This window comes from Eumetopias jubatus, unplaced genomic scaffold, assembly GCF_037043125.1.
Source record: "Eumetopias jubatus isolate StellerSeaLion01/CBP00866 unplaced genomic scaffold, mEumJub1_p1.0 scaffold_4, whole genome shotgun sequence".
NCBI classification, from domain to species: domain Eukaryota; kingdom Metazoa; phylum Chordata; class Mammalia; order Carnivora; family Otariidae; genus Eumetopias; species Eumetopias jubatus.
Window position 1 is genome coordinate 190,088,243 of NW_028274810.1, and position 27,941 is coordinate 190,116,183.

Consider the following 27,941-nt stretch of genomic DNA (forward strand, 5'->3'; position numbering starts at 1 on the left):
TAAAATAAAAATTCTCTTCTTTAACTTTTCATAATTTAATTATGTTTCTTGGTGTGGGTCTCTATTCATCTTATTTATAACTCTGTGGACTTCTTGGAACTAGATGCCCATTTCTTTCCCCAGATTAGGGAAATTTCTAGCCATTATTTCTTCAATAAGCTTTCTGCTCCTTTCTGTCTCTCTTTTTCTGGGACAACTATATTGCAAATATTCATCCACTTGATGGTATCCTTTAAGTCCCTTAAGGTATCTCCAGTCTTTTCCATTTTTTTTTTCTCTTTTTGTTCCTGTGTTTGGATGAATTCCACTGCCCAATCTTTGAGTTCACTGATCTTTTCTTCCAGCTGATCTAGTCTTTTGAATTTTTCTGTAGTTACTGTATTCTTTTCAGGTCTGTGGTTTCTGTTTGGTACATTCTTTTATTTCTATCTCCTAAAATTCTCACTTTGTTCATGCATTATTCTCCTGACCATGTTAAACATCTTTATGACTATTATTTTGCACTCTTTGTCAGACAAATCACTTATCTCCATTTCATTAAGGTCTGTTTCTGGAGTTTTTCCTTGTTCTTTTTTTGGAACATGTTCCTGTTTCTTCATTATCCTTGATTCTCTGTTTTGGTTTCTATGTATTAGGTAAAACAGCCACTCTTCCAGTCTTTATAAAGTGGTCTTGTGTAGGAGATGGACCTTATTGTTCAGCCTGCCTTGAGCTCTTAGTTATCTCTTTGTGGAAGTCAAAACTGCCTTTTTTTTCTTAGTAGCTCCCAGTAGTTGTGGGTGCCAATACCTGTCAGTGTGCCAAAGGGTAGGATCTCAGTCAGCACTAGATATAAGCTGACTGAAAGCTGAACCCTTAGTCAGCAGCTTTTAAAGTATGCAAGCAGACTTCTTTCAGGGTAAGACTAGGAGCTCAGCATTTTCCTCTGATCATCTCTGCTCTGAGTCCTCAAGGGATAGCCAGGTAAGAACTGCTTCCTTGTTTGCTACAGACCCATGGGACCCACAAACTACAAGTCCCCCTAGTCATCAGAGCCAGGAGATCAAGAGATGTACCCTCTGGGAGACACTGAAGATCTACAGGGGGCACGGAGATGTCATCTGCTGACCTCCCTGATCTCTAGGGAGGATGACAGTCAGTACCTACGTGTGTGCTAAATTAGAAGCCTGATCCTCAGGCAGCAGCAGCTTTTAAAGTACACAAATAGGCAGCTTTCAGGAAAAGACTAGAAGATGGGTGTTATATACTCCCTCTGTGCTGAGCCCTGGAGGGAAAACCACAACAGGTCCAAGCCAGGTGAAAAATAGTTTGCTATAGTCTTATGGGTCTTGTGGACACAAGCCCTGTTTCAGAACTAGGTATTTTGGGGGTTCATCTCTCCAGTGAAAGTCTTAAAAGTTGGGGTGCTAGACGCTGGGTTCAAACTCTTTGTTTCTCATGGAAAACTAGGGAGTTATGAGTTCCCTACCTAGTGTATGTCACTATGCTAGGGGTGGGATTTATGGCTAGAGTGTGTCTTACCCTTTCCTACCCCTTTCAATGTGGGTACTTTCTAACTCATCCAATGTATAAGAGTCCCTCAGTTTCTGGATTTTTTACAAGAGGAACTGCTTCATGTGTAGCTATAGATTTGGTGTCTTCATGAGGAAGGTGAATTCAAGAGGTTCTTATATTGCCATCTTGGATCAGAGCCTCCAAATTGACTATTTTCAATACAGTCACCAAAGTTATTTAGAGATAAAATTCAACACACCAACGGAGAAAAAAAATTCACTAAGCAAGTTAAGATATTCTAATTAACTTTTATATAAAAAAGTTGATTGGTAACCTACCTGAAAAGGTTCCTGGCATCAATTCAACAGTGCTAAACATTTTTTCAAAAACAATATGAAGTGAAAAAGAATAAAGATTCAAAACTCTTCCAACATTTCCAGAAAAAAAGCTCACTGAAATATTTTTAATATGCTATATAAGTAAAGAAAAAAATAATTTAAATACATGTAGTATAGTATTTTCAAGTTTTGCTTTCTGTTAGATATAATAGACATTGTGAAAAATAACCTGATGATAAGAATGGAGAAATATGGCTTTATTATTGAAAACATACTTAAATATAAGACCAATTTTGCATTGACTTTTATTAGTTATGACTTAAACACAATGAATCCATGAACCAAAAAGATAAAAATTAAAAAACAACAACAAAAAGAAAGCCCAAAGAGATTGAATAATATTTCTCTATGGGGCAAAGCCAAGGGAAAAGGCCAATGTCTTCCAACATTGAAATGCCAATAACTACTTAACTTGATCCTTACTAGTGAGCAATTATCAAGTTAAAAACAAAACAAGAGGAGGACCAAGATGGCAGAGTCTTTAGCTCCCAAGACCTAAATTCCGCCTGGTCACAGGAATTCAGCTAGATAGTTATCAAACCATTCAGAACACCTACAAACTCAACAGAATATTGAAGAAAAGAATAGCAGCAATTTGGGGCACCTGGGTGGCTCAGTTGGTTAAGCATCTGCCCTCGGCTGGGGTCATAATCCCAGCATCCTAGGATGGAGCCCCGCATCAGGCTCCCTGCTCAGTGGGGAGCCTGCTTCTCCCTCTCCAGCTCCCTACCCCCGACACCGCTTGTGTTCCCTCTCTCGCTCTCTCTCGCTCTCTCTCTCTCTCTCTCTGTCAAATAAATAAATAAATAAAATCTTAAAAAAAAAAAAAGAATAGCAGCAATTCTGTGAACAGAAAAGCGACCACTTTCTGGAAGGTAGGATGTGCAGAGAAGTGAATCCGAGGCGATATACGGGAAGATAGATGGAGGGGGAGAGCCTCCATCAGCAGGCTACCAGCAAATGATGGAGCAGTGGAGCACAAAACTGCAAATTTAAGAAGTCTGCTCTGTTGAGGGATGTTGCTCCAGTGGCTAAGCGGGCAGTGGAACCCTTGCTGGGACAGTGTGGTCTCAGGATCCTCAGGGTCACAGAAAGATTGGGGTGCCTGAGTGTGGCAGAGCTCCCAAGTATGGGAGTGGGAAAGCCAGCTGCAAAGATGGAGCCAAGGAGTGGGCTCTCAGCTCCGGGTTGCCATAAACCGTGATCCACGGCACAGTTGAGTCACTACTCTTTGAGCAGGGACCCAACAAGCAGCAGATCTGGGGACATGTCCCCCTGCTTCCCCACAAGAGGCACGGGAGCACACTGCAGGAGTCTGCTGGAATTGGAGACTCCAAACGGGGTCATATGCCAGAGAGAGAAATGCTCGGTCATAGACCGGGTGAGCATGGAGTACGGCCAGAGAGCAGGGAGACAGGAGTGATGGACAGCTGTTCTCTGAGGGCTCACTGAGGAGTGGCGCCCTGAGCTCTTGGCTCCTCCGGGACCAGAGATTGGGAGGCCACCATTTTTACTCTCCTCCTCCAAAGCTGTAAGGAAAGCTCTCAGGGAACAAAAGCTACTGAGAGCAAACCCGAGCAGATTACTCAGCCTGGCCCCTGGCAAGGGTGGTGTAATTCCGCCTCAGGCAAAGACATTTGAGAATCACTGCAACAGGCCCCTCCCCCAGAAGATCAGCAAAGAACATCCAGCCAAGACCAAGATTACCGATTAATGAGAACAGCAAAACCCCAGCGCTGGCGGAATACAGCACATAGAATTCATGACTTTTTCCCCCCTAATTCTTTAGTCTTTCAAAGTTAATTTTTAAAATTTTCTTTATTTTTGGGCGCCTGGGTGGCTCAGTTGGTTAAGCGACTGCCTTCGGCTCAGGTCATGATCCTGGAGTCCTGGGATCGAGTCCCACATCGGGCTCCCTGCTCAGGAGGGGGTCTGCTTCTCCCTCTGACCCTCTTCCCTCTCATGCTCTCTATCTCTCATTCTCTCTCTCTCAAATAAATAAATAAAATCTTTAAAAAAAAATTTTTTTTCTTTATTTTTTTCTTTTTCTATTTTTTTAGTTGAATTTTTCTTCTTTCCTTTTTCAGCCAACATCGTATCAATTTCCTTTTTTAAAATCTTTTTTAATTTTCATTTTTACAGTCATTCTATCCCTTCATTGTATTTAACCTTATTTTTTGTATACATATAAGTTCTTTCTTTAAAACATTGGGATATGGTTTCTTTTAACAGACCAAAATATATCCTAAATCTAGTGTATGACTTTGTCCTAGTCTCCCGCCTGATCACATTTTTTTTTTCATTTTTTTCAACCAACTTATCCTATCAATTCCTTTTTTAAAATCTTTTTTGGGCTCCTGGGTGGCTCAGTTGGTTAAGCAACTGCCTTTGACTCAGGTCATGATCCCAGAGTCCTGGGATCAAGTCCCACATCGGGCTCCCTGCTAAGCAGGGAGTCTGCTACTCCCTCTGACACTCTCCCCTCTCATGCTCTCTCTCTCTCTCTCAAATAAATAAATAAAATCTTAAAAAAATAGACAAAATAAAATCTTTTTTAATTTTCATCTTTATCATCATATTCCATCCCTTCATCATATTTACCCTTTGTGTGTGTGTATATATATGTTTTTCTTTCTTTAAAATTTTGGGAGGCAATTTCTTCTAAGAGACCAAAATACACCCAAAATCTAGTGTGTGGCTCTGTTCTATTCACCAGCCTGATCACATTCTTTTCTTTTTTTTCTTTTCTTTTTCCCCCCAGTTTCAGGTCTCTTCTGATTTGTTTAGTGTATATTTTTCTGAGGTCATTGTTACCCTTTTAGCATTTTGTTCTCTCATTCACCTATTCTTCTCTGGACAAAATGATAGGACGGAAAAACTAACCTCAAAAAAAAGAACAAGAGGCAGTACTGACTGCCAAGGACCTAATCAATATGGACATTAGTAAGATGTCGGAACTAGAGTTCAGAATGACAATTATAAAGATACTAGCTGGGCTTGAAAAAGCACAGAAGATACTAGAGAATCCTTTTCTGGAGAAATAAAAGAACTAAAAGTCTAACCATGTTGAAATAAAAAATGGAGGCTCTAACTGCTAGGATAAATGAGGCAGAAGAGAGAATTCGTGACATAGAAGACCAAATGATAGAGAATAAAGAAGCTGAGAAAAAAAGATAAACAACTACTGGATCACAAGGGGAGAATCTGAGAGATAAGTGATACCATAAGAAAAACAATTATTAGAAATGTTCTGTACTCAGAAAACTACAGAATACTCATGACCAAAATGTGAGACAGGAATCCATCAAAATCCTTGAGGAGAACACAAGCAGCAACCTCTTCCACCTCAGCCACAGCAACTTCTTCCTAGAAACATCACCAAAGGTGAGGGAAGCAAGGGCAAAAATGAACTATTGGGACTTCATCAAGATAAAAAGCTTTTGCACAGCAAAGGAAACAGTCAACAAAACCAAAAGACAACCGAGAGAATGGGAGAAGATATTTGCAAATGACATATCAGATAAAGGGCTAGTATCCAAAATCTGTAAAGAACTTATCAAACTCAACACCCAGAGAATAAATAATCCACTCAAGAAATGGGCAGAAAACATGAACAGACATTTCTGCAAAGAAGACATCCAAATGGCCAACAGACACATGAAAATACAAATCAAAACCACAATGAGATACCACCTCACACCAGTCAGAATGGCTAAAATTAGCAAGTCAGGAAATGACAGATATGGGCAAGGATGCAGGGAAAGGAGAACCCTCTTACATTGTTGGTGCAGCCACTCTGGAAAACAGTATGGAGGTTCCTCAAAAAGTTGAAAATAGAGCTACCCTATGACCCAGCAATTGCACTACTGGGTATTTACCCCAAATATACAAATGTAGTGATCCAAAGGGGTATGTGAACCCCAATGTTTATAGCAGCAATGTCCACAATAGCCAAATTATGGAAAGAGCCTAGATGTCCATCAACAGATGAATGGATAAAGAAGATATGGTATACTTACACACACACACACACACACACACACACACACACTCTGGAATATTATGCAGCCATCAAAAAAAATGAAATCTTGCCATTTGCAATGACATGGATGGAACTAGAGGGTATTATGCTAAGCGAAATAATCAGAGAAAGACAAGTACCATATGATCTCACTGATATGAGGAATTTGAGAAACTGGACAGAGGATCATAGGGGAAGGGAGGGATAAATGAAACAAGAAGAAACCAGAGAGGGAGACAAACCATAGAGCCTCTTAATCTCAGGAAACAAACTGAGGATTGTTGGAGTGGAGGGGAGTGGGAGGAATGGGGTGGTTGGGTGATGGACACTGGGGAGGGTATGTGCTATGGTGAGCGCTGTGAATTGTGTAAGACTGATGAATCACAGACCTGTACCCCTGAAACAAATAATACATTATATGTTAATTAAAAAATAAATAAATAAAAGCAGGGGTGCCTGGGTGGCTCAGTCATTAAGTGTCTGCCTTCAGCTCAGGTCATGATCCCAGGGTCCTGGGATCGAGCCCTGCATCGGGCTCCCCACTCTGCAGGAAGCCTGCTTCTCCCACTCCCCCTACTTGTGTTCCCTCTCTCGTTTTGTCTCTCTCTTTCAAATAAATAATCATAAATAAATAAATAAATAAATAAATGCCAAGCTGCTCAAAAAAACAAACCAAACCAAACAAAAAAGGCAACAATTCTTTTAATCACTGTTCTATTCATTCTAGTTAAGGAAAATCTATTACTTACACCTCTTTTTGTGTGTGTGTGTGTTTTGTTTTTTGTTTTCCTTAGCAGCAGTTTATTTCTCAGGTACTCTGTTGTCCTTCTATGACAAAAGTTGGTTATCTTTTATTGTGAGGATTATCAGGGCATCAGTATTCTCAGCATTTTCATAAGAGTTCACTTCAACAAAGCCAATATTTAATGCAAAACTTTCTTTGATCATTATTAGACAACTAGCTAAGAGATTTTCCTCTCTAAATGCATGATGCTCTAGTGCTTTCATTACAAAGCAGCCTATGAATCAAAATGATACCATTTTCCCTGCTTCAGAAGGAGGTCAACAAACTGCCATCATGGGCAATCATAAGCTTTTCTAGTCAGTTTAGCAAAGCTGGCTCCTATTGTCAAGAGTTTTCCAGTTTGAAAGCCTGAGACTGACAACCCTAATCACATCAAACTCATTTTTAATATTTAAACACATTAACATTAAAGGAATGACCACAAAACAGACATCCGTTATTTAGTTATCATTTAGAAATCACAAGAAAACAATCATTTGCATATTGCTGGAGTTGCTTCAATCATCAGCAAAAACTCTTATGTCCTCAACTTCTTTTAAAGTTCCTTTCATCTTACTCCTCCCCTGAGGACAACCTGGCAATGACCTTAAACTGCAGCTGCCCTCCCTTCCCTCCTTTCTACCCAATGAACATGGAGGGCCAGGAAGAGACAGTCTTGCTCATCACAAAGGCTTCCAGTTCCCTTATACTTCAATTGTGAAGCACAGAAAGAGAGGAAGAGTCCACCCCTACACAGAGGCAGGCACCTTCAGGGCTGTCCCACCCATCCTTTGGAGCCTTGGGCTTTAGGCTACTGTTCTTTTTGATTTCAGTGCCTTCTAATACCTTAACTTCCCCATTCCATGAAGTCCTCCCCCACCTCACCTCAGCCATTCATCTGCCCCATTCATTCCCTACATCTTGAAGTTACAAACTGCTTCCCTCCACTAATTCAATTCTGAGCACCCATCATTCTTACCTGTCTAGTTTATTACCTCTAGTTTCAGCACTTTAAACGTGTTTGACCAACCTCTTCCCAATCTAAAATAGGCTGGTCCTATCCCCCATCTCTTTGTACTCCACACCCTGCCTGTTACTATTTCTGACCTTACCTGGTCTAGATTTCATGGTCCAATATTACAATCACTACATGGAACTTTTATTGACTACTTTCATTGTAATCAATTACTGGACAATCTCAAGCTCTGCCTGTTCCACATTTGCAGCCCCACAATTCAATCCATATTGACTGATCTCCCTTATCTTGCCAGACAATCCTAATATACATTCCTTGTCCATTGACTCCCCCACTACAGGACTATGTCATCTACTCTCTAGCTTCATTCCTCCAATGCCATCTCCTTGTCATTACTCTAAGCTAATGAAGATACTTTCCATTTCACTGTCAAAATGGAAGTGATCAGAAAGAACTTGAGTTCCCACTGCCATATATAGCTACCAGCAACCTGCACCTGAGGACGCTCTGCCCTCCCAACTGTTCACGGATGTCTATGCTCCTGACCCAGCATACCCCCCCATTTGCACACTCCTGTCACCAAATCAGACACCATACCAATAGTTATCCTTTCTTTCCCCTACTGAGGACCTTCCCCATGAATATACAACATGTGCTGTAATTCCCACCCATAAAAAAAAAAAATCTCAATCTCCACATTCCTTCTAGTTAACAACCAGTTCTCTACACCTCTTAAAGCAAACTCTACCAAAGAATTTTCTATTCATGCTGTCTTCAGTTTCTCTTTTTCCATTCTCACTTAAACCCACAGCAGTCTGGTTTAGCCCAGCCATACCAATGAGAAAGCCCCACATTCCTTGGCTTCCACAGTGCAACCCAGCAGCATCCATCACAGTTAATTGCCCTTTTTCCTTCTCAAAGACACATCTTTACCTGACTTCCAGGACACCACATTCTCTAAGATTCAATTCCCCCCACAGCAGCTTCTTCCTCTGGGCCCCAACCACTGCAGAATGCCTCCGGCTCAGACCTCATAGACAGATATTCCTTTCAATCTGCATTTGATCTCCTGCAAACTGACCTTGCTTGTGCTTTAAAACCATCTGGACATAGGAGCCTACATCTAGCACCAGCACTGTCAATGAGGTTCAGACCCATATCCTATTCAGATATATAATGTACAAATGAACATGGTCAAAAGCCTCATGATTTCTTTCATTTTTGTCTTATAGTTTTCAGGGTAGAGCTCTTTCATCTCCTTGGTTAAATTTATTCCTATTTTATTGTTTTTGATGCTATTGCAAATAAGACCATCTTTTTAATTTATTTTTCTGTTAATCTGTTGCTAGTGTATATATAGATCTGCTACCGATTTTTGTATGTTAACTTCATATTCTGCAACTTCCCTGAATTCATTGATTAGATCTAACAGTTTTTCAATGGAGTCTTTAGGATCTTCTCTATATATAGAATCATGATGAAAAAAACTGCAGACAACACAAATACATGGAAAGATATCCAATGTCCATGGATTGAAAGAATTAATATTGTTAAAATGTCCCCAACTACCCAAAGCTATCTATAGATTCAATGCAATCCCTATCAAGATTCCAATGGCATTTTCACAGAAATAGAAAAAGCACTTCTAAAATGTGTATGGAACCACAGGAACCCCAAATAGCCAAAGCAATCCTGAGAAAGTACAACGAAGTGGGAGACATCACACATGCTGATTTCAAGCTATATGATAAAGCTACAGCAATCAAAACAGTATAGTATTGGCATAGAAACAGACAAATAGACCAAAGGAACAGAATTAAAGCCCAGAAATAAACTCATGTATAAAGAGTCAACTAAAATTTGATAAGGGGACCAAGAATACCCAATAGAGAAAAGACAGTCTCTTCAATAACTGGTGCTGGGAAAACTGGATATTTACATATAAAAGAATGAAACTAGACTCCTATTCTTACACTACTCATAAAAATTAACTCAAAGTGGATTAAAAACTTAATCCATAAAACCACAAAACTCCTAGAAGAAAATATAGGAAAAAAGCTCCTTGACATGGGTCTTAGCAATAATTTTTTGGATGACACTTAAACCACAAGGAATAAAATGAACAAGTGGGACTACATCAAACTAAAAAGCTTCTGCACAGCAAAAGAAATAATAAACAAAATCAAAAGGCAGACTACAGAATAAGAGAAAATATTTGCAAATCACATACCTGATAAGGAGTTAATATACAAAATATATAAAGAATTTATACAACTCAATAGCAAAAAAACCCAATTTTAAAAAATTGGCAAAGAATCTGAATAGACATTTTTCTAAAGAAGATATTTAAATGACCAACAGGTACAGGAAAAGGTGTTCAACGTCACTAATCGTTAGGAAAATGCAAATCACCACAATGAGACATTACCTCACACTTGTTGGAATGATTATCATCAAAAAGGCAGGAGATAACAAATTCTTGTTAAGATACGAAGGAAAAAAAACTCTTGGGCACCGTTGGTGGAAATGTAAGTTGGTGCAGCTACTATGGAAAACAGTACAGAGGTTCCTCAAAAAATTAAAAATAGAACTACTATATGATCCAGCAATTCCACTGCTGGGTATATATCTGAAGGAAAAGAATCACTATTTTGAAGAGGTTATCTGCACCCCCATGTTCACTGCAGCATTATTTACAATAGCCAAAAATGGAAGTAATCTGAGAGTCCATTGACAGATGAATGAATATAGAAAATGTGGTACGTGTACACACACACACACACACACACACACACACACACACTGCCTGGATTATTATTCAGTCACAAAAAAGAAGGAACTCCTGTCATCTGTGACAACATGCGTGGACCTTGAGGGCATTATGCTAAGTAAAATAAGTAAGACAGAGAAAGATACATACTTTATGATCTCACTTATCTGTGGAATCTAAAAACAAAACAAAAATAAAAACAAAAAAACCTCATCACAAATTCATAGAAAAAAAGATCAGATTTGTGGTGACCACAGGTGGCAGTGGGGGGCAGAACTGGAGGAAGGTGCTCAAAGAGTACAAGTTTCCAGTTATAAGATAAATAAGCATTGGACATGTAATGTACAACATGAGGACTATGGTTAACAATGCTGTATGGTATATTTGAAAGCTGCTGAGAGAATAGATACTAAAAGAGCTTATCACAAGGAAAAAAACATTTTTTTCTTGGTATCTATATGAGGTGATGTTAACTAAACTTATAGTGGTCATCATTTCAGAATATATGTAAATCAAGTCATTACACTATACACCTTAAACAATACTGTATATCATTTATATTTTCATAAGACTGAAAGAAAAAAGAACACAGTAAATGTAAAAAGAGATTATTACTACTAAAAATGCAGATGGACTCTGAAAAACAAACTGAGGGTTCTAGAGGGGAGGAGGGTAGGGGGATGGGTTAGCCTGGTGATGGGTATTAAAGAGGGCACATTCTGCATGGAGCACTGGGTGTTATGAATAAACAATGAATCATGGAACACTACATCAAAAACTAATGATGTAATATATGGTGATTAACATAACAATAAGAAAATTAAAAAATAAATAAATAAAAATGCAGACCAACTTTCCACTTTTAAAAACTAATGGGGTAGGTGGGTGACACAATATGACCAACTGATAGAACTGAACACACTAAATAGAAACCTTCATACATTCTTTTTTTTTTTTTAAGATTTTACTTATTTATTTGACATAGAGAAAGAGAACAAGTAGGAAGAGAGGCAGGCAGAGGGAGAGGGAGAAGCAGGCTCCCCGCTGAGCAGGGAGCCTGATGCGGGACTTGATCCCAGGACCCTGGGATCATGACCTGAGCCGAAGGCAGCCGCTTAACCGGCTGAGCCACCCAGGTGCCCCCCTTCATACATTCTTGCCAAATACACCTGTTCACATATAAAAGAATTCAATGCCAAACAGCAAAGGTAGTGGGAAAAAAAAAATCCAATTTTTGTTTGAAAATATAGAAGCAAAACAGTAATAAAAACTCAGACCCCAATATATAAACTGTAAAAAGAATGTATATGGTCAATTTACAATAAAGTAAAAGGCTAACAATTCCCTCCCTCAAAAAAAAAAAAATAATAATAAGGCCTCATGATTTTCTCACCAAGAAAAACCAAACCAACCAACCAACCAAACAAACAAAAAGAAAAACCAAATAAAACAAAACCATCTGATCCCCTGCACCACCCTCTTGCCTCACCTTAGGCAATGTCAGCTTATTTATGAAATACCCTTTGCCACACCTCTTAGCCAGTCTTGATCCCTATTTTTATCTGATTTCTTTCCATAAAGTTTATCTTCTTTTGACATTACTTCTACTTTACTTCTTGGGTCCTCATCACACTCCCCTACAGTCAGGGCTGTAGTTGCTATGTCTCCAGGATATGCAACGGTGCCCAGCACATAGTAGGCCCTCACTAGGGTGGGGGACATGGCTTTCTGTAATTGCATGGCATCAACTTCAACAAGGACATTCAAATCCCTCTAATTGTCTTCCCTTCCTGTTCTTTCCAGAAACTATATAAACCACCACCATTCTCTTTTGATGCTTTAAATTTCTCTGCTTTGGGCATACGGCCTTCTGAGTTATTTTATGTTAACATATACATATGGTGAATAGGCATGAACTGACCCACCATGCTACATCCATCCCACCAGACTCTGTGACATCTTTATGCTTGTGCCTCCACCCCTACACTTAAGATGGGCCTCTCCTCTCCTGATCCCCCTCCCCTACTTCCTTCCCTGGACACTGATAGAGCAATTATCCCTAACCACTCTGTCTCTGCTGGGTCCTCCTCATTATTCTCTAAATAGGCCTCATCTTTCCTCTGGTGACTCTCTGGACCCGAGATCCCTTTCAATCCACTAGCAGCTAATCTCCACATCTGACTTCTTGCCTGAAATCCTAGTCCTAGCAGAAGAATCACAGCACTGTCTCTACTCTTTGTCTTGGACACTCCATGAGTCATGGGTTCCTGGCTTCCTCCCCTGCTAGTTCACTAACATTGCCATTGAGTTCTCAGTATACACTGTACCTGCCTGCCTCTTGATGTAAACATTTCCTAAACAGATCTAAACCTGTGTTTTTCATTGCCACATTTACTCTTTCTACTGAAACTCCTTTTTCCTTGAGACTCTATTAAGTTTGCTTTTATGGCACTGCTTCCCACAAGTTCTCATTTTCATTGAAATTTTTTCATTGTTTTGTTCTAATTTAAAACACAAAGAGACCATGTATTACACAGGGTTGGGACACGGCTCTTGGAATGCATACCCCTATCCCCTTCACATGTCCTGCTTGACCCCCCATGGCCTGGCCCTTATGGTTATTCATATACATACCAACCAGTTTCCTATCTGGGTGTCTTTGCTCTCTCATACATCTTTGCATTTGCAAGTGTTCCCTTGGACAATCTCCGTAACCATATTTGTAAAAATAAGCCAAATATATTTATTTCTATTTCCCTTTTTATAATATAACTTATTCAAAAACAGGAATAGTCTTATCTAGTCTTGTCTTAATTGTCTAAGTATCTGGAATACTGATGCTCAATAAAATTTGATAAACCCAAATAACCAATCCCACTAAGGATTAATCATGTAAGCTGTTATGACTGAAACAGTGAATGCTTGACTTGGATAAACAGTTCCCTAAATCATCTCCAGAAAGTAGAACTTCTATAATTGCTTATCAAAGTTACAATTCTATTCTGTCAATTTTCTTCCCCACGTAAACAAGTTTAAGTATTTTTAAATTAACATTTCAGGTATTTGGATTTTAAAGAAAGATAACAACTTAAGAAAAAAAGGATTTAAAAAAAAAGGTGTAATTTAACCTTAGAAGCTTCTTCTTGTTTGCTGATCTGTCTGGAATCCTGGGAAACGTCTGTTTTTGGGGTGTGTACAAAATGGTCTCTGCAGATTTCACCCTCGGCTTTATCAGTCTCTCCATCTGTCTATCATCAGATCCAAAATCCATGTGGTATTTGGGAGAGGATTCAGAATCAATGAACAAGACATTCTCTGAGTCATCTTCCTTTTCACTATCTGATGAATATTCCAAAATTTCTGTAGAACTCTGAAAAATATTAAAAGAAATGCAGTTAAATTTGGAGAACTCTTTATTCAAGTCCATATTTACATATGCCTTTATTCCATTTTCTTCTGGTTATATTCATTGAAATAACTTTGTAAATAGTTATAGGTTAAACTTTTATTTTGAAATTACTATCAACAGTCCCTATTTAAGAATACGAGTCATTGCCTCTTTTCCTAACATTTCCTAAAATGTTTCTTACTTTCTCCTACTCAAATTTCTAATTCAAAAATGTTTTTGAAAAGTGGATTATAAAACAGAGATCATATCATATAGTGAATCCTGGACAGAAGAATCAAAACTTTTTCTGTGATGTCTTCTGTTTTTACTTAGACACACACTAAAATATTTAAATGTGGTAGGTATCTTATTTTCCCATTACTTGGTTTTGCAGGTCAGTCCCATTTTGTTCTAACATCAGCAACAATTTATCCTTCAACATTCTAATTTTCCAGTGTATTAGGAAGCTCTTCTAATTTAATATGTTTTTAAAGATTTATTTATTTATTTGAGAGAGCGAGAATGAGAGTACATGAGAAGGGGGAGGGTTAGAGGGAGAAGCAGGCTCCTCGCTGAGCAGGGAACCCGATGTGGGACTCGATCCTGGGACTCCAGGATCATGACCTGAGCCGAAGGCAGTCGCTTAACCAACTGAGCCACCCAGGCACCCCTAATTTAATACATTTACAAAAATTTAAATTTATTAAATGAAAACAGTACATTTAGTTGAAATGGATCTTCTGTACCCACTCAATTTGTAGGGTAGGCATGGGGTCCTTCATGAGGAGCCCTGCTTATTTTGATGAATCAACATGGACTATGTCCCTGGCACTGTAGCAGACATGTGGTTAAAGAGAGGATACAAGTGTATGAGTGTTACTGTTGGTTAAACCAGTGTGTGTGTGAACTAGTATGTGAGTGTGCAGGGTAGCACTAGAGTTTTCATCATTTGCTAATCTAATCGTAAGACAAAAAGTTTACTTTTTGTGCCCTTTTCTGAGATTTTACAGTTAAATCCTTTTTAAGAGCTTAAAAAGGACATCACTCATTCCCACATCTCCAAAAAACTGCCTGGGTAGTCACCTGTTACTAGGCACATTTAAAGTAAGAAAAAGTAAATGAAGAAACTTCTCAAATAGCTTAGTTCCACTATACTTTTCACAATCTCAGGTGTATGCTTAAATTACTGCAGGTAGCTGATAACCCATTATTAAGCACTAGACTCACATGTTTTCCCCACAGCACAAATTCTGAATAAATATTAATAGGCCACAAAAAGAACCAAAGCAGTTTAGACTAGAAATTAACTTGCTTGATACTAAAAATTTGCATACATTGAGAACTCCAAATTCAATTCATCTTTTTCTTATGAAAAGTCTTTTCTTTCAGTGCCCTGAAGTTTTACACTTCATCCTAAAGCAGGATTTCTCAACCTCAGCACAATTGTCATTTGGGCTGGATCATGTGGTGGGAAGTCTCTTGTGCACTGTAGGGTTGTTTAGCAGCATACCTAGCTCCTACCCACTAGATAACAGCAGCATGATCGCACCAGTCATAACTATCAAAAATGTCTCGAGACATTGCTAATGTCCCCTGGGAGACAAAAATCACCCCTAAGTATGAACCATTGTCCTAGAAAAATGTCAGCAAATAACCAACCACATTTGGCCTATGCTGGAGACTCACATCCAGAAGTGAAGGGGACACAGCACTTCATGGGGATGGAGAGGTCAGAATGAAATGCATTAGTACTCCCTTCTCTGCGGGGATACATTCCAAGACCCTCAGTAGATGCCTGAAACTACAGATAGTACTGCATCCTATACAGACTGTTTTTTCATATACATACATACCAGTAATAAAACTTAATATATAAATTAGGCACAGTAAGAGATTAACAACAATAACTAGTAATAAAATAGAATTATAGTGTAATAAAATTTATGTGAATGTGGTTTTCTCTCAAACTCTTATTATACTATATACTCATCCTTCTTCTTGTGATGATAAAATGCCTACTTGATGAGGTGAAGTGAGGTAAATGATGTAGGCACATGACGTAGTGTTAGGCTAATGACCTTCTGATGATAAGTGAGAAGGAGGATCTGCTTCCAGACTGTGGTTGACCCCAGGTAACAAACCATGGAAAGTAAAACCACAGATAAGGGGGATTACTATAGTTACAAAACAATGTGTTAGAAGTATTGTAACCGAAGTATTGCTCAGGCTCCATGGGGAACATGTAAGAGGAACAAAAAAATCCAGGTGGGGCACAGGGAGAAGGGAAGAAGAACTGCCACCTAAAGCTGAATGCTAAGTGTAAGTTAATTAGACAGAAAGAAGAGCAAGTACATTCAAGGGAAAAGGAATAGGAAGAACATGAATATGAGGCCAGAGAGAACAGAGCACATGCAGGAAAATCTACAAACAGCAGCCAAGAGAGGTTGTATGAGGACCTTGAAAACCATAGCAGGGCATTTGGCTTTATTCCAAGGCAGTGGGGGAATCACTGGCAGTTTCCACAAGGGCTAACAAAATCAGATGGAATGATCATCCAAACCACATTCTGAACAACAGACTCTAATATGGAAGAGAGAAGGTATCAAAGACTGCCAGTAGGAAAGCAGCTGGCTAGAGGTTCTTCATAATCGAAGCAGAACACAAAGAGGATGTGAGTGGGAGTAAGAATAGGAGAGGTACACTTGAAAGAAAATGAGGGAAGAGATGTAACCACACTTGAAGATTCTCACATGTGAAAAAGGAGAGTGAAGACATATTCAAAGAAGACCCTAAGCATCTGTTTGGCCAACCAGAAAAGTGTGATCACCTAGAAAGGGAATTCAGAAAATAATCTGTAGAGGAGTAGTTGCTAATATACATTTGGTTTTGATATGTTAATGTTCTGATGCTTATGGAATAGCTGAGATAAAAGTGGCCAATAGGTAGTGGCTTTATGGGTCTGGAGTTTTAATAAAGTAATACGGGATAGAGATATAATTTCAGGAATCATCAAAACAAAAACTGTGCATTAAAGTATGTGAGTTAGAAAAGACTGTTCCTCTAAATTCTGTAAAAGTGAGAAAAGAAGGTCCAGGCTGGAACCATGGGAATACGATCACCATTTAAGCTGTATTCAGGTGAAAGGAGACAGAAGTTTCGGATTTGAGAAAAAAAGAGATTGCACAGTTTTAAGAAAACTGTGAGACCTTGGAAATAGTGTGCTATAAAGAATAAATGATGCAAAATGGTCCAGCCACTTTGGAAGACAGTTGGCAGTTTCTTACTAAATATACTCTTAAAATACAATCCAGCAATCATACTCCTTGGTATATACTTGGTATATATATAAGGAGGTAAAAAGATGTTCACATAAACACCTGCACACAGATGTTTAGATCAATTACTCATAACTGCCAAAACGTGGAAGCAACCAAGTGAATTAATAAACTGTGGTACATTCACACAATGGAATAGTATTTGGCACTATAGAGAAGTGAGCTATCAATCCATGAAAAGACATGGAAGAACCATAAGTGCATAGGACTAAGTGAAAGAAGCCAAACAAAAAAGGCTACATACTGTATGATTCCAACTATATTACATTCTGGAAAAAACAAAACTATGAAGACAACAAAAAGATCAGTGATTGACAGCAGTTACGGGGGTGAAGATGAATAAACAGAGTACTCTTGGACAGTGAAAATACTGTGTATGATATAATGATGAATATGTTATTATGCACTTGTACAAACCCACAGAATGGACAACACCAAGAGTAAACTTTAACATACACTACGGACTTTGGATGATTATAACACGCCAATGCAGATTCATCAATTTTAACAAATGTACCATTCTGGTAAGTGATGCTGATAATGGGGGAGGCTATAGATGTGTCACGGCAAGGGGTATATGGCAAGTCTCTAAGATCTTCCTCTCAACTTTACTGTAAACATAAACTGCTCTAAAAACATATAAAAAATAAAACCAAAAATAGGAATAAATGGAAGGGCAGGTGAAAATAGGAGACCTGATAATTCTTTCAGGAAGCTTGGAAATGCATATTTTAATTGCTTCCAAAAATAGAAAAGACAACATAAAAAGACACATTTGCCCAGCTATGAACAACTCATATGACAAAGTTGAAGATAAAATCACGAAAATAAAAGTGTACTCGAGACTCAAGTCTATTTTCCAACCACAACCATGAGCTTTAAATGAATTTCCTCAAGGAAGAATTTTTTTTAATGATTTTATTTATTTATTTGACAAAGACAGAGACAGTAAGAGAGAGAACACAAGTAGGGTGAGTGGGAGAGGGAGAAGCAGGATCCCCGCCCAGCAGGGAGCCCGATGTGGGGCTCAATCCCAGTACCTTGGGATCATGACCTGAGCCAAAGGTGGACTCTTAATGACTGAGCCACCCAGGCGCCCATCAAGGAAGAATTTAATAGCATTAAGATGGGTAAGATTTAATAGAAATTTAGGTAGTAATTCAACAATTCCATATATTACCTGGTGCTCATCACAGTAAGTACACTCCTTAATCCCTATCACCTATTTCATCCACCCCCGCCATCCACCCTTCTGGTAACCATCAGTTTGTTCTCTAATAAAGAGTCTGTTTCTTGGTCTGTCTCTTTCTTTTTGATTTTCCCTTTATCTCTGTTATGTTTCTTACATTCCATATATGAGTGAAATCATATGGTATCTCTCTTCTTCTCCCTGACTTATTTTGCCTAGCATTATACTCTGTACTTCCACTAATGTCATTTTTTTATAGCTGAATTAACTTCCATTGTACATATTTACATCCATTGTATACATTTACATTGTACATATTTACATGGATACATCTTTTTTTAATTTTATTTTATTATGTTATGTTAATCACCATACATTACATCATTTGTTTTTGATGTAGTGTTCCATGATTCATTGTTTGCGTATAACACCCAGTGCTCCATTCAGTACATGCCCTCTTTAATACCCATCACCAGGCTAACCCATCTCCCCACCCCCCTCCCCTCTAGAACCCTAAGTTTGTTTCTCAAAGTCCATAGTCTCTCATGGTTCGTCTCCCCCTCCAATTTCCCCCCCTTCATTTTCCCCTTCCTATTATCTTTTTTTTTTTAACATATAATGTATTGTTTCAGAGGTACAGGTCTGTGATTCATCAGTCTTACACAATTCACAGCGCTCACCATAGCACATACCCTTCCCAATGTCTATCACCCAGGCACCCCATCCCTCCCACCCCCCACCACTCCAGCAACCCTCAGTTTGTTTCCTGAGATTAAAAATTCCTCATATCAGTGAGATCATATATGTCTTTCTTTGATTGAGTTATTTCGCTCAGCATAATACCCTCCAGTTCCATCCATGTCTTTGCAAATGGCAAGCTTTTTTTTGATGGCTGCATAATATTCCAGTGTGTGTGTGTGTGTGTGTGTGTGTGTGTGTGTGTGTGTGTGTGTGTGTGTATACCACCTCTTCTTTATCCATTCATCTGTTGATGGACATCTTGGCTCTTTCCACAGTTTGGCTATTGTGGACACTGCTGCTATAAACATCGGGGTGCACATACCCCTTCATATCACATTTGTATCTTTGGGGTAAATACCCAGTAGTGCAATTGCTGGGTCATAGGGTAGCTCTATTTTCAACTTTTTGAGGAACCTCCATACTGTTTTCCAGAGTGGCTGCACCAGCTCGCATTCCCACCAACAGTGGAAGAGGGTTCTCCTTTCTCCTCATCCTCGCCAACATCTGTCATTTCCTGACTTGTTAATTTTAGCCATTCTGACTGGTGTGAGGTGGGATCTCATTGAGGTTTTGATTTGGATTTCCCTGATGCTGAGTGACGTTGAGCACTTTTTCATGTGTCTGTTGGCCATTGGATGTCATCTTTGGAAAAATGTCTGTTCATGTCTTCTGCCCATTTCTTGATTGGATTATTTGTTCTTTGGGTGTTGAGTTTGATAAGTTCTTTATCGATTTTGGATACTAGCCCTTTATCTGATATGTCATTTGCAAATATCTTCTCCCATTCTGTCGGTTGTCTTTTGGTTTTGTTGACTGTTTCCTTTGTTGTGCAAAAGCTTTTTATCTTGATGAAGTCCCAATAGTTCATCTTTGCCCTTGCTTCCTTTGCCTTTGGCAATGTTTCTAGGAAGAAGTTGCTGCGGCTGAGGTCGAAGAGGCTGTGTTCTCCTCTAGGATTTTGATGGATTCCTGTCTCACATTTAGGTCTTTCATACATGGATACATCTTTATCCATTTATCAGTCATTTTAGCCATTCTGACACGTGTGAAGTGGTCATTGTAGTTTTGCTTGTATTGCCCTGATGATGAGTGATGTTGAGCATCTTTTCATGTGTCTGTTGGCCATCTTGATGTCTTCTTTGGAGAAATGTCTGTTCATGTCTTCTGCCCATTTTATAACTGGATTATTTGTTTTGGGGTACTGAGTTTTATAAGTTCTTTATTTATTTTGGATACTAACCCTTTATCAGTTATTGTCATTTGCAAATATCTTCTCCCATTCCACAGGTTGTCTTTTAGTTTAACTGATCGTTTTCTTTGCTATGCAAAAGCTTTTATTTTAATTAAGTCCAAAATTTATTTTTTTCTTTGTTTACCTAGCCTCAGGAGACATATCTAGAAAAAAGTTGCTACAGCAAATGTCAAAGAGGTATTAACTGTGTTTTCTAGGATTTATATGATTTCAGGTCTCATATCAGGGTCTTTAATCCATTTTGAATTTATTTTTGTGTATGGTGTAAGAAGTGGTCTAGTTTCATTTTTTTACATGTAGCTATTCAATTTTCCCAACACTGTTTGTTAAAGAGACTGTCCTTTTCCCATTGGATATTCTTTCCTGCTTTGTTGAAGATTAATTCACCAAATAGTTAAGAGTTCATTTCTGGGTTCTCTATTCTGTTCCATTAATCTGCTGTGTTCATTTTTGTGCCAGTACCATACTGTTTTGAACACTACAGCTTTGTAATATAACTTGAAATCCAAAATTGTGATGCCTCCAGGTTTGCTTTTCTTTTTTCAAGATTCCTTTAGCTACTGGATCTTTTGTGGTTCCATAAAACTTTCAGAATTATTTGTCCTAGTTCTATAAAAAATGCTGTTGGTATTTTGATAGGGATTGCATTAAATGTATAGACTGCTTTAGGTAGTATAGAAATTTTAACAATATTTGTTCTTCCAATCCAGGAACACAGAAAGTTTTTCCATTTCTTTTGTGTCATCTTCAATTTCTTTCATCAGTGTTTCATAGTTTTCAGACTACAGGACCGGTCTTTCATCTCTTTGGTTAGGTTTATTCTTAGGTATCATATTATGTTTGGTGAAATTGTAAATGGGATAGTTTTCTTAATTTCTCTTTCAATATTGCTGTATAGAAATGCAACAGATTTCTGTGCATTGATTTTTATCCTGCAACTTTACTGAATTCGTGTATCAGTTCTAGTCATTTTTTGGTGGAGTCTTTTGGGCTTTCGACATAGAATATCATGTCATTTGCAAACAGTGCAAGTTTGACTTCTTCCTTGCCAATTTGGATGGCTTTTATTTCTTTTTGTTGTCTGATTGCTGTGGCTAGGACTTCTGGTACTATGCTGAATAAGAGTGGATATCCTTGTCTTGTTCCTGACCTTAGGGGAAAAGCTCTCAGTTTTTCCCCATTAATGATGATGTTAGCTGTGGGTTTTTCATATATAGCTATTATTATGTTGAGGTATGATTCCCTCTAAATGTACATTGCTGAGGGTTTTTATCATGAATGGATGTTGTACTTTGTCAAATGTTTTTATTGCCTCTATTGGAATCATATGTTTCTTATCTTTTCTCTTATTCATGTGATGTATCCCATTGATTGATTTACGAATACTGAATAAATCCCTCTTGAGGTGAATGATTTTTTTTTTAATGTATTGGATTCTGTTTGCTAGTATTTTGTTGAGAATTTTTGCATCTGTGTTCATCAGCGACAATGGCCTGTAGTTCTCTTTTGTAGTGGTGTCTTCATCTATAGTGGTATCTTTGGTACGAGGGTAACGCTGGTCATAGAATGAATTTGGAAGTTTTCCTTTCACTTCTATTTTTTTGGAATAGTTTGAGAAGAAGAGGCATTAACTCTTTTTTAAATATCTGGTAGAACTGGCCTGTGAAGTCTTCTGATCATGGACTTATGTTTGTTCAGAGATTTTGATTACTGATTCAGTTTCTTCACTGGTTATCAGTCTGTTTTCTATTTCTTCTTGATTTAGTTTTGGGAGTTTATATGTTTCTAGGAATTTATCCATTTTTTCTAGATTGTCCAATTAGTTGGCATATTTTTCATAATATTCTCATAATTATTTGTATTTTTGTGGTGTTGGTTGTTATTTCTCCTCTCTCATTTGTGACTTTATTAATTTGGGTCCTTTCTCTTCTTTTGATAGGTCTGACTAGAGGTTTATCAATTTTACTGATTTTTTTCAAAGAACCAGTTCCTGGTCTCATTGGTCTGTTCTATTGTTTCTTTAGTTTCTATATCATTTATTTTTGCTCTAAACTTTATTATTTCTTTCCTTCTGCTGTTTTTAGGTTTTGTTTGTTGTTCTTTTTCTAGCTCCTTTAGGTGTAAGGTTAGGTTACTTATTTGAGATTTTTCTTGCTTCATGAGATAAGCCTGTATTGCCACAAACTTCCCTCTTAGAACCATTTTTGCTGCTGCAGGTCCAAAGGTTTTGGACCATTGTGTTTTGTTTTGTTTTTTAAAGATTTTATTTATTTATTTGAGAGAAGGGGTAAGGGGCAGAGGGAGGAGGAGAGAATATCAAGCAGACTTTGCACTGAGTGTAGAGACAGAAGCAGGGCTTGTTCCCATGATCCTGAGATCATGACCTGAGCTGAAACCAAGAGTCAGTTGGTACAACCTACTGTGCCAACCAGGTGTGCCAGGACTGTTGTCATTTCATTTTCATTTGTTTCCACGTACTTTTCTATTTCTTTTTATTTCCTGGTTGACTGGTTCATTATTATTTATGGTCTTTATACACTTTTTCTTGTGGTTGATTTCTAGTTTCATAGCATTGTGGTCAGAAAAAATGCATGGTTGACTTTTGATTTTTTTGAATTTGCTGAGGCTTGTTTTGTGGCCTAACACATGATCTATTCTGGAGAATGTTCTATATGCACTTAAAAAATTCTACTGTTATAGGATGGAATGTTTTGAATATATCTTTTTAATCCATCTGGCCCAGTGTGTCATTCAAAGCCTCTGTTTCCTTGTTGACTTTCTGTTCAGATGATCTATTGATTTGAGTGGAGTGTTAAAGTCCCCCCACCATTATTCTATTATTATCGATTAATTCCTTTATTTTGTTATTAACTATCTTATATATTTGGGTGCTGCTATGTTGGGGTGCATAAATATTTACAATTATTAGATCTTCTTGTTGGATTGTCCCCTTATTATATAGTGTCCTCCTCTGTCTCTTGTTACAGTCTGTTTTAAAGTCTATTTTGTTGGATGTCTGGGTGGCTCAGTTGATTAAGCAACTGCCTTCAGCTCAGGTCATGATCCCAGGGTCCTGGGATCAAGCCCCACATTGGGCTCCTTGATCAGTGGGGAGCCTGCTTCTCCTTCTGCCTGCCACTCCCCCTGCTTGTTCTGACAAATAAATAAAATCTTTTTTTAAAAAAGTCCATTTTCGTCCAATATAAGTATTGCTACCCCTGCTTTCTTCTCACATCCATTTGCATGATAGATTTCCCCACCCCTCACTTTCAACCTGCAGGTGTCTTTATGTCTAAAAAGAGTCTTTTGTAGGTAGCATCCAAATGGGTCTTGTTATTTTAACCATTTTGTCACCCTCTCTCTTTTGAATGGGAGTTTAGTCTATTAACATTCAAAGTAACTATTGACAATATGTACTCATTGTGATTTTATTTGTTTTGTGGTTGTTTCTGAAGATTTTCTCTGATCCTTTCTTGTCTTTCTCTCATGTTTTGCTGATTTTGTTTACTGATATATTTGGATTTCTTTCTCTTTATTCTTTGCATATTTATTAGTAGTTATTGATATATGGTTGCCATTAGGTTTGTATATAACCTCTCCTGCATATAGCAGTCTATATTAAGTTGATGGTCATTTAATTTTGAACCCATTCTTTCTGTGCCTCTCTTCCCCATGTTTTAGGTATTTGTTGTCATATTTTACATCCTCTTATTTTGTGAGTTCCTTGACTGATTTTTTTAGAGAAATATTCAGTTTTACTGATTTTGTATTTCCTACCTTCACACTGTCACTTTTGATCTTTCCTTTCCCCTCAACAAGTTCCCTTTAATATTTCTTTCAGAGCTGCTTTAGTGGTTATATATTCCTTTAGTTTTTGTTTGTCTGGGAAACTCTATCTCTCCTTCCATTGTGAATAATACCCTTGTGGGACTGAGTATTTTTGGCTGCATATTTTTCCCATTCAGCACTTTGAACATATCATGCCACTCCCTGTTAAAAAAAAAATCCCCTGCTAGCTTTATGGAGTTTCCCTTGTATGTTACTGTCTTTATTTTTTTCTTGATGCTTTTAATTTTTTTTTTCTTTATCACTATATTTTGCCCTTTTAATTACAATATGTCTTGGTGTGGATCTGCTTTTGTTGATTTTTTGGGGAGTTCTCTGTGCCTCCTGTATTTGGTTATCTGTTTCCTTCCCCAGATTAGGGAAGTTTTCAGGTATTATTTCTTTAAATAAATTTTCTGCTCTCTTTTCTTTGTCTTCTTATCCTGTAACTCCTATGATACAAATGTTATTACATTTGAAGGAATCACTGAGTTAAGTCTATTCTCATTTTGCCTAATTCTTTTTTCTCTTTTGTTCAGCTTGATTACTTTCCATTACTCTGTCTTCTAGATAATTAATTCATTCCTCTGCTTCTTCCAGCCTGCTCTTCATTCCATCCAGCATGTTTCTCATTTCATTTATTGAGCCCTTTATCTCTGCTATGTTATTCCTTATCTCTGTGTTAAGAATCTTGTCTTTCCTTTTTGTTTTCATGACTATCCTTATGATCAATGCTTTAAATACCCACCAGGCATGTTACTCATATATGTTTCACTTAGATCTCTGGCCATGGACCTGTCCCATTCTTCCATTTGGGATACATTTCTCTGTCTTCTCATTTTGTCTAAGTCTCTGTACCTGTTTATGTGTGTTAGGAAAGTCAGCTATGTCTCCTGTTCTTGAGGGTAATAGCCTTATAAAGAAGAGGTCCTCTAGTGCCTTACCATGTATCGCCCCCCATTCCCCAGGGCCTGGTGCTTCCAGGCATGTCTCCAATGTGTACTGTGTGTGCTCTGTTGTTTTGTCCTGGCCACTTTATCTTTCAGGCCAGTCATCTACACAGACTCTCTTTGCCTACCATGGGCAGTGTTTGGCCCCTGGCCTGAATGTACTGCATTTTAACTAGGTGTGCTCTGGTCTGCTTGTAAAATGAGACCTGTTGCCACTGCTGCCAGAACCAAGGCCTTACAAAACTCCCATGTCATGAGAACCAGTGTGAGGAGGGGTTTGGGCTCGTCTTCTGGGGGAGGGACTTGTGGCACTGGGACTGAGGCAAACAAGACTGGGAAGGGTGGTTCTGCTGGAGCATTGTTGGGGGGGGCGGAGGGGGCCTTGACGTAAGCATGTTATGTAGAAGCGTTAGCGCTCTGCTGGTTCCCGCAGGTGGTCCTGTGCTTATGCAGAAGGGTGGCAGAGGGAAATGGTGCTGGCCAGTTCCTTTGTTCCTGGAGGGTTCTCTCCATGAACACTGCATTTCTGGGACATGCACCAAAATGAATAAATAACCTCCCCACTGTGCGTCCCAGGCACTCTTCATATCAGTTTACATGCTTTATGTCTCTGGGTTCCTTGCCAGCCTTCGCTCTAAGAGCAGCACAGTGCCCTCCAGGCTCTATCATAGCCAAGCCCATTGACCTCTGAAACTCTAAGGCCTTAGGGGCACTTGGCTGGCTAAGTTGGTAGAACATGTGACTCTTGATCTCTGGGCTGTAAGTTAGAGCCCCACACTAGACATAGAGATTACCTTAAAAATAAAATAAAATCTTTAAAAAAAACAAAACCAAAAACTCCAGGCTTTAAGCTCTGCTGGTTGTCAGAAGTCAGGAAATTCTGCCTCTCTGACTTTCCAAGCCAATTGCTATGGAGATTCATTTTCTCCCTCTGTGCTTCCCTGTGTGTTAGTCTGTCTCTTGCCCTTCTCTGTGACAGTGGCTTCCTCCTGAGTACAGCAGCCACAGATTGTTTCTCCCCTAGACTGTGTCTCCACACTTCCTACCTTCTTTGATATGGCCTCTTCTCTACCTTTAGTTGTGGAGTTTGTTTTGCCAGTCTTCAGGACAATTTTTGGGGTATTTAGGATGATTTGATAGTTATCTAGTTGTATTCATGGGATGAAGCAAGCCTAAAGTCCTCCTATTCCACTGCCATCTTCCTCTCTTCTTGTACTTTTTTAAATTTTTATTCTGACAGGTATGAAATATTTCACTCTTAAGTTTGTATTTTCTTGATTATCCACAGGGTTGATCTTTGCACTTTTTTATTGGCTCTTCATATTTCTTTTTCAGTGAATTGCTTATTCATATACTTTACCTGTATTTCTAGTAGGAGAGACATTTACTTTTTACTCATATGGGTCTAAATGATGCATAGACTGAGAGGTCATCAGAAAACCATTATTACAATTTAAAAACGACAGAGGAAGACCCAGTACATAAAACTGAAATCCCTTCTAGTACCTTAAGAAAATTTTCTCAACCACGATTTTTTAATCACTATCTCTGGTAGACTGCCTAGTGCTACACAGTGACCCAGTTTACTTGGGCAATATTTTCCTTCCTTGAAAATTTTTATTCTTTATCAAATCATCTTTATACAAAATGTATTACTTTACTTCAATACTGGATCTCAAGTACCAAGATAAAGCTTTACTTTTTTTCTTTTGAAACACATATTTTCCAATATTTTCTCCTGTTTCCTTTAAAAAGCTAACCAACTGGTGCCCTCTTAAAACTTTCATATAAAATTACTTCTTTCAGGTATACAACCTTCCAGTATTACAGAAATAATACCGACAAGTAAATCTGGATCTTTAATAGCAGAAAATTTACTGCAGTGGTCAAATTCACAGAGCCAAAGAGTGACTATATAGCTACAATCATTATTTGCTAATGTTTGAAACATAATACAATTAGTATTGTAGTAATACTCAAACATTATACACTTATTAGTACTAGTGTCAATGCTAGTAAGTGTAAAACTCCCTGTGTTGGAAATAATATCTTCCAACACCCACACAGATTGGGTGTGCATATAGAGAGAACACACATGTTCTCTTAACATAAAGACAAATGAAGACCTAATAACCTCAGAACTGTGAAGACACCTGAATTAGTGATTAAATATCACAAATGACAAGATTAAGATATGAGCAAGGAGTAGTTCCTGTGAAATCAGTCACCAAAAAACAATGACAACATTGGAAACTGTCTGTAAACTGAAACCATCTGCAACTTAACAAAATCATAAAGTGTTCAAAACATTCTCAGTTTCCAAAAGTGATAAATACTGCTATAATAGACAACTGTCACAATTTATTTCTGATTTCTCTTTTCAGAGAACTATCGATGGAGAAAATAGCCTTCAACATCCAAGCAGTCACAGGTGTGGCCTCATCCATGTCTAAGCAGCCATGTGTCTACTATAATTTGCCTCAGAAAGACAAGTCACCAAAGTTGGGCCAATAAGATTTTTAATTGAGAGATACAGAGTCTGGGAAGGAGAAGCTAAGACACACTAATGGCTAATCTCTAAATCAAAGATCCATGATTTCCTGCTGGTGAGGTTCCCAGAGCTGCCCTGAGACCCGGTTCATCTTTCACCTTTATCTTAGATTCCTTGGGATACACAAACATGATTCCAATAAATTTCTTCTTCTTCTTTTAAAGTAGCTAGTTTTGTTTTCTGTTGCTTGTAACCAAGAGGCTTAATATCTGCTAAATATCTCCAAAAAGAAAAAATTTTCTATTAAACAAATACTTATTCAGTACA

General features: G+C 38.2%; 1 protein-coding gene and 1 long non-coding RNA gene across 8 annotated transcripts in view; one reads left to right on the forward strand and one right to left on the reverse strand.

The window, feature by feature from the left end:
• The window catches only part of SPIDR (scaffold protein involved in DNA repair), a 562,942-nt gene that overhangs the window by 338,634 nt on the left and 196,367 nt on the right, over positions 1–27,941 (reverse strand). For all 7 annotated transcript variants that reach the window (XM_028119024.2, XM_028119022.2, XM_028119020.2 and 4 more), the window contains one exon: positions 13,572–13,813. In XM_028119024.2, the coding sequence (XP_027974825.1) occupies positions 13,572–13,813 (242 nt within the window). The remainder of the gene's footprint in view (positions 1–13,571; positions 13,814–27,941) is intronic.
• On the forward strand, positions 852–27,808 carry LOC114220936 (uncharacterized). The gene is made up of 3 exons (XR_003611653.2): positions 852–963; positions 17,590–17,690; positions 27,508–27,808. It is a non-coding gene; the product is annotated as an uncharacterized LOC114220936 (long non-coding RNA).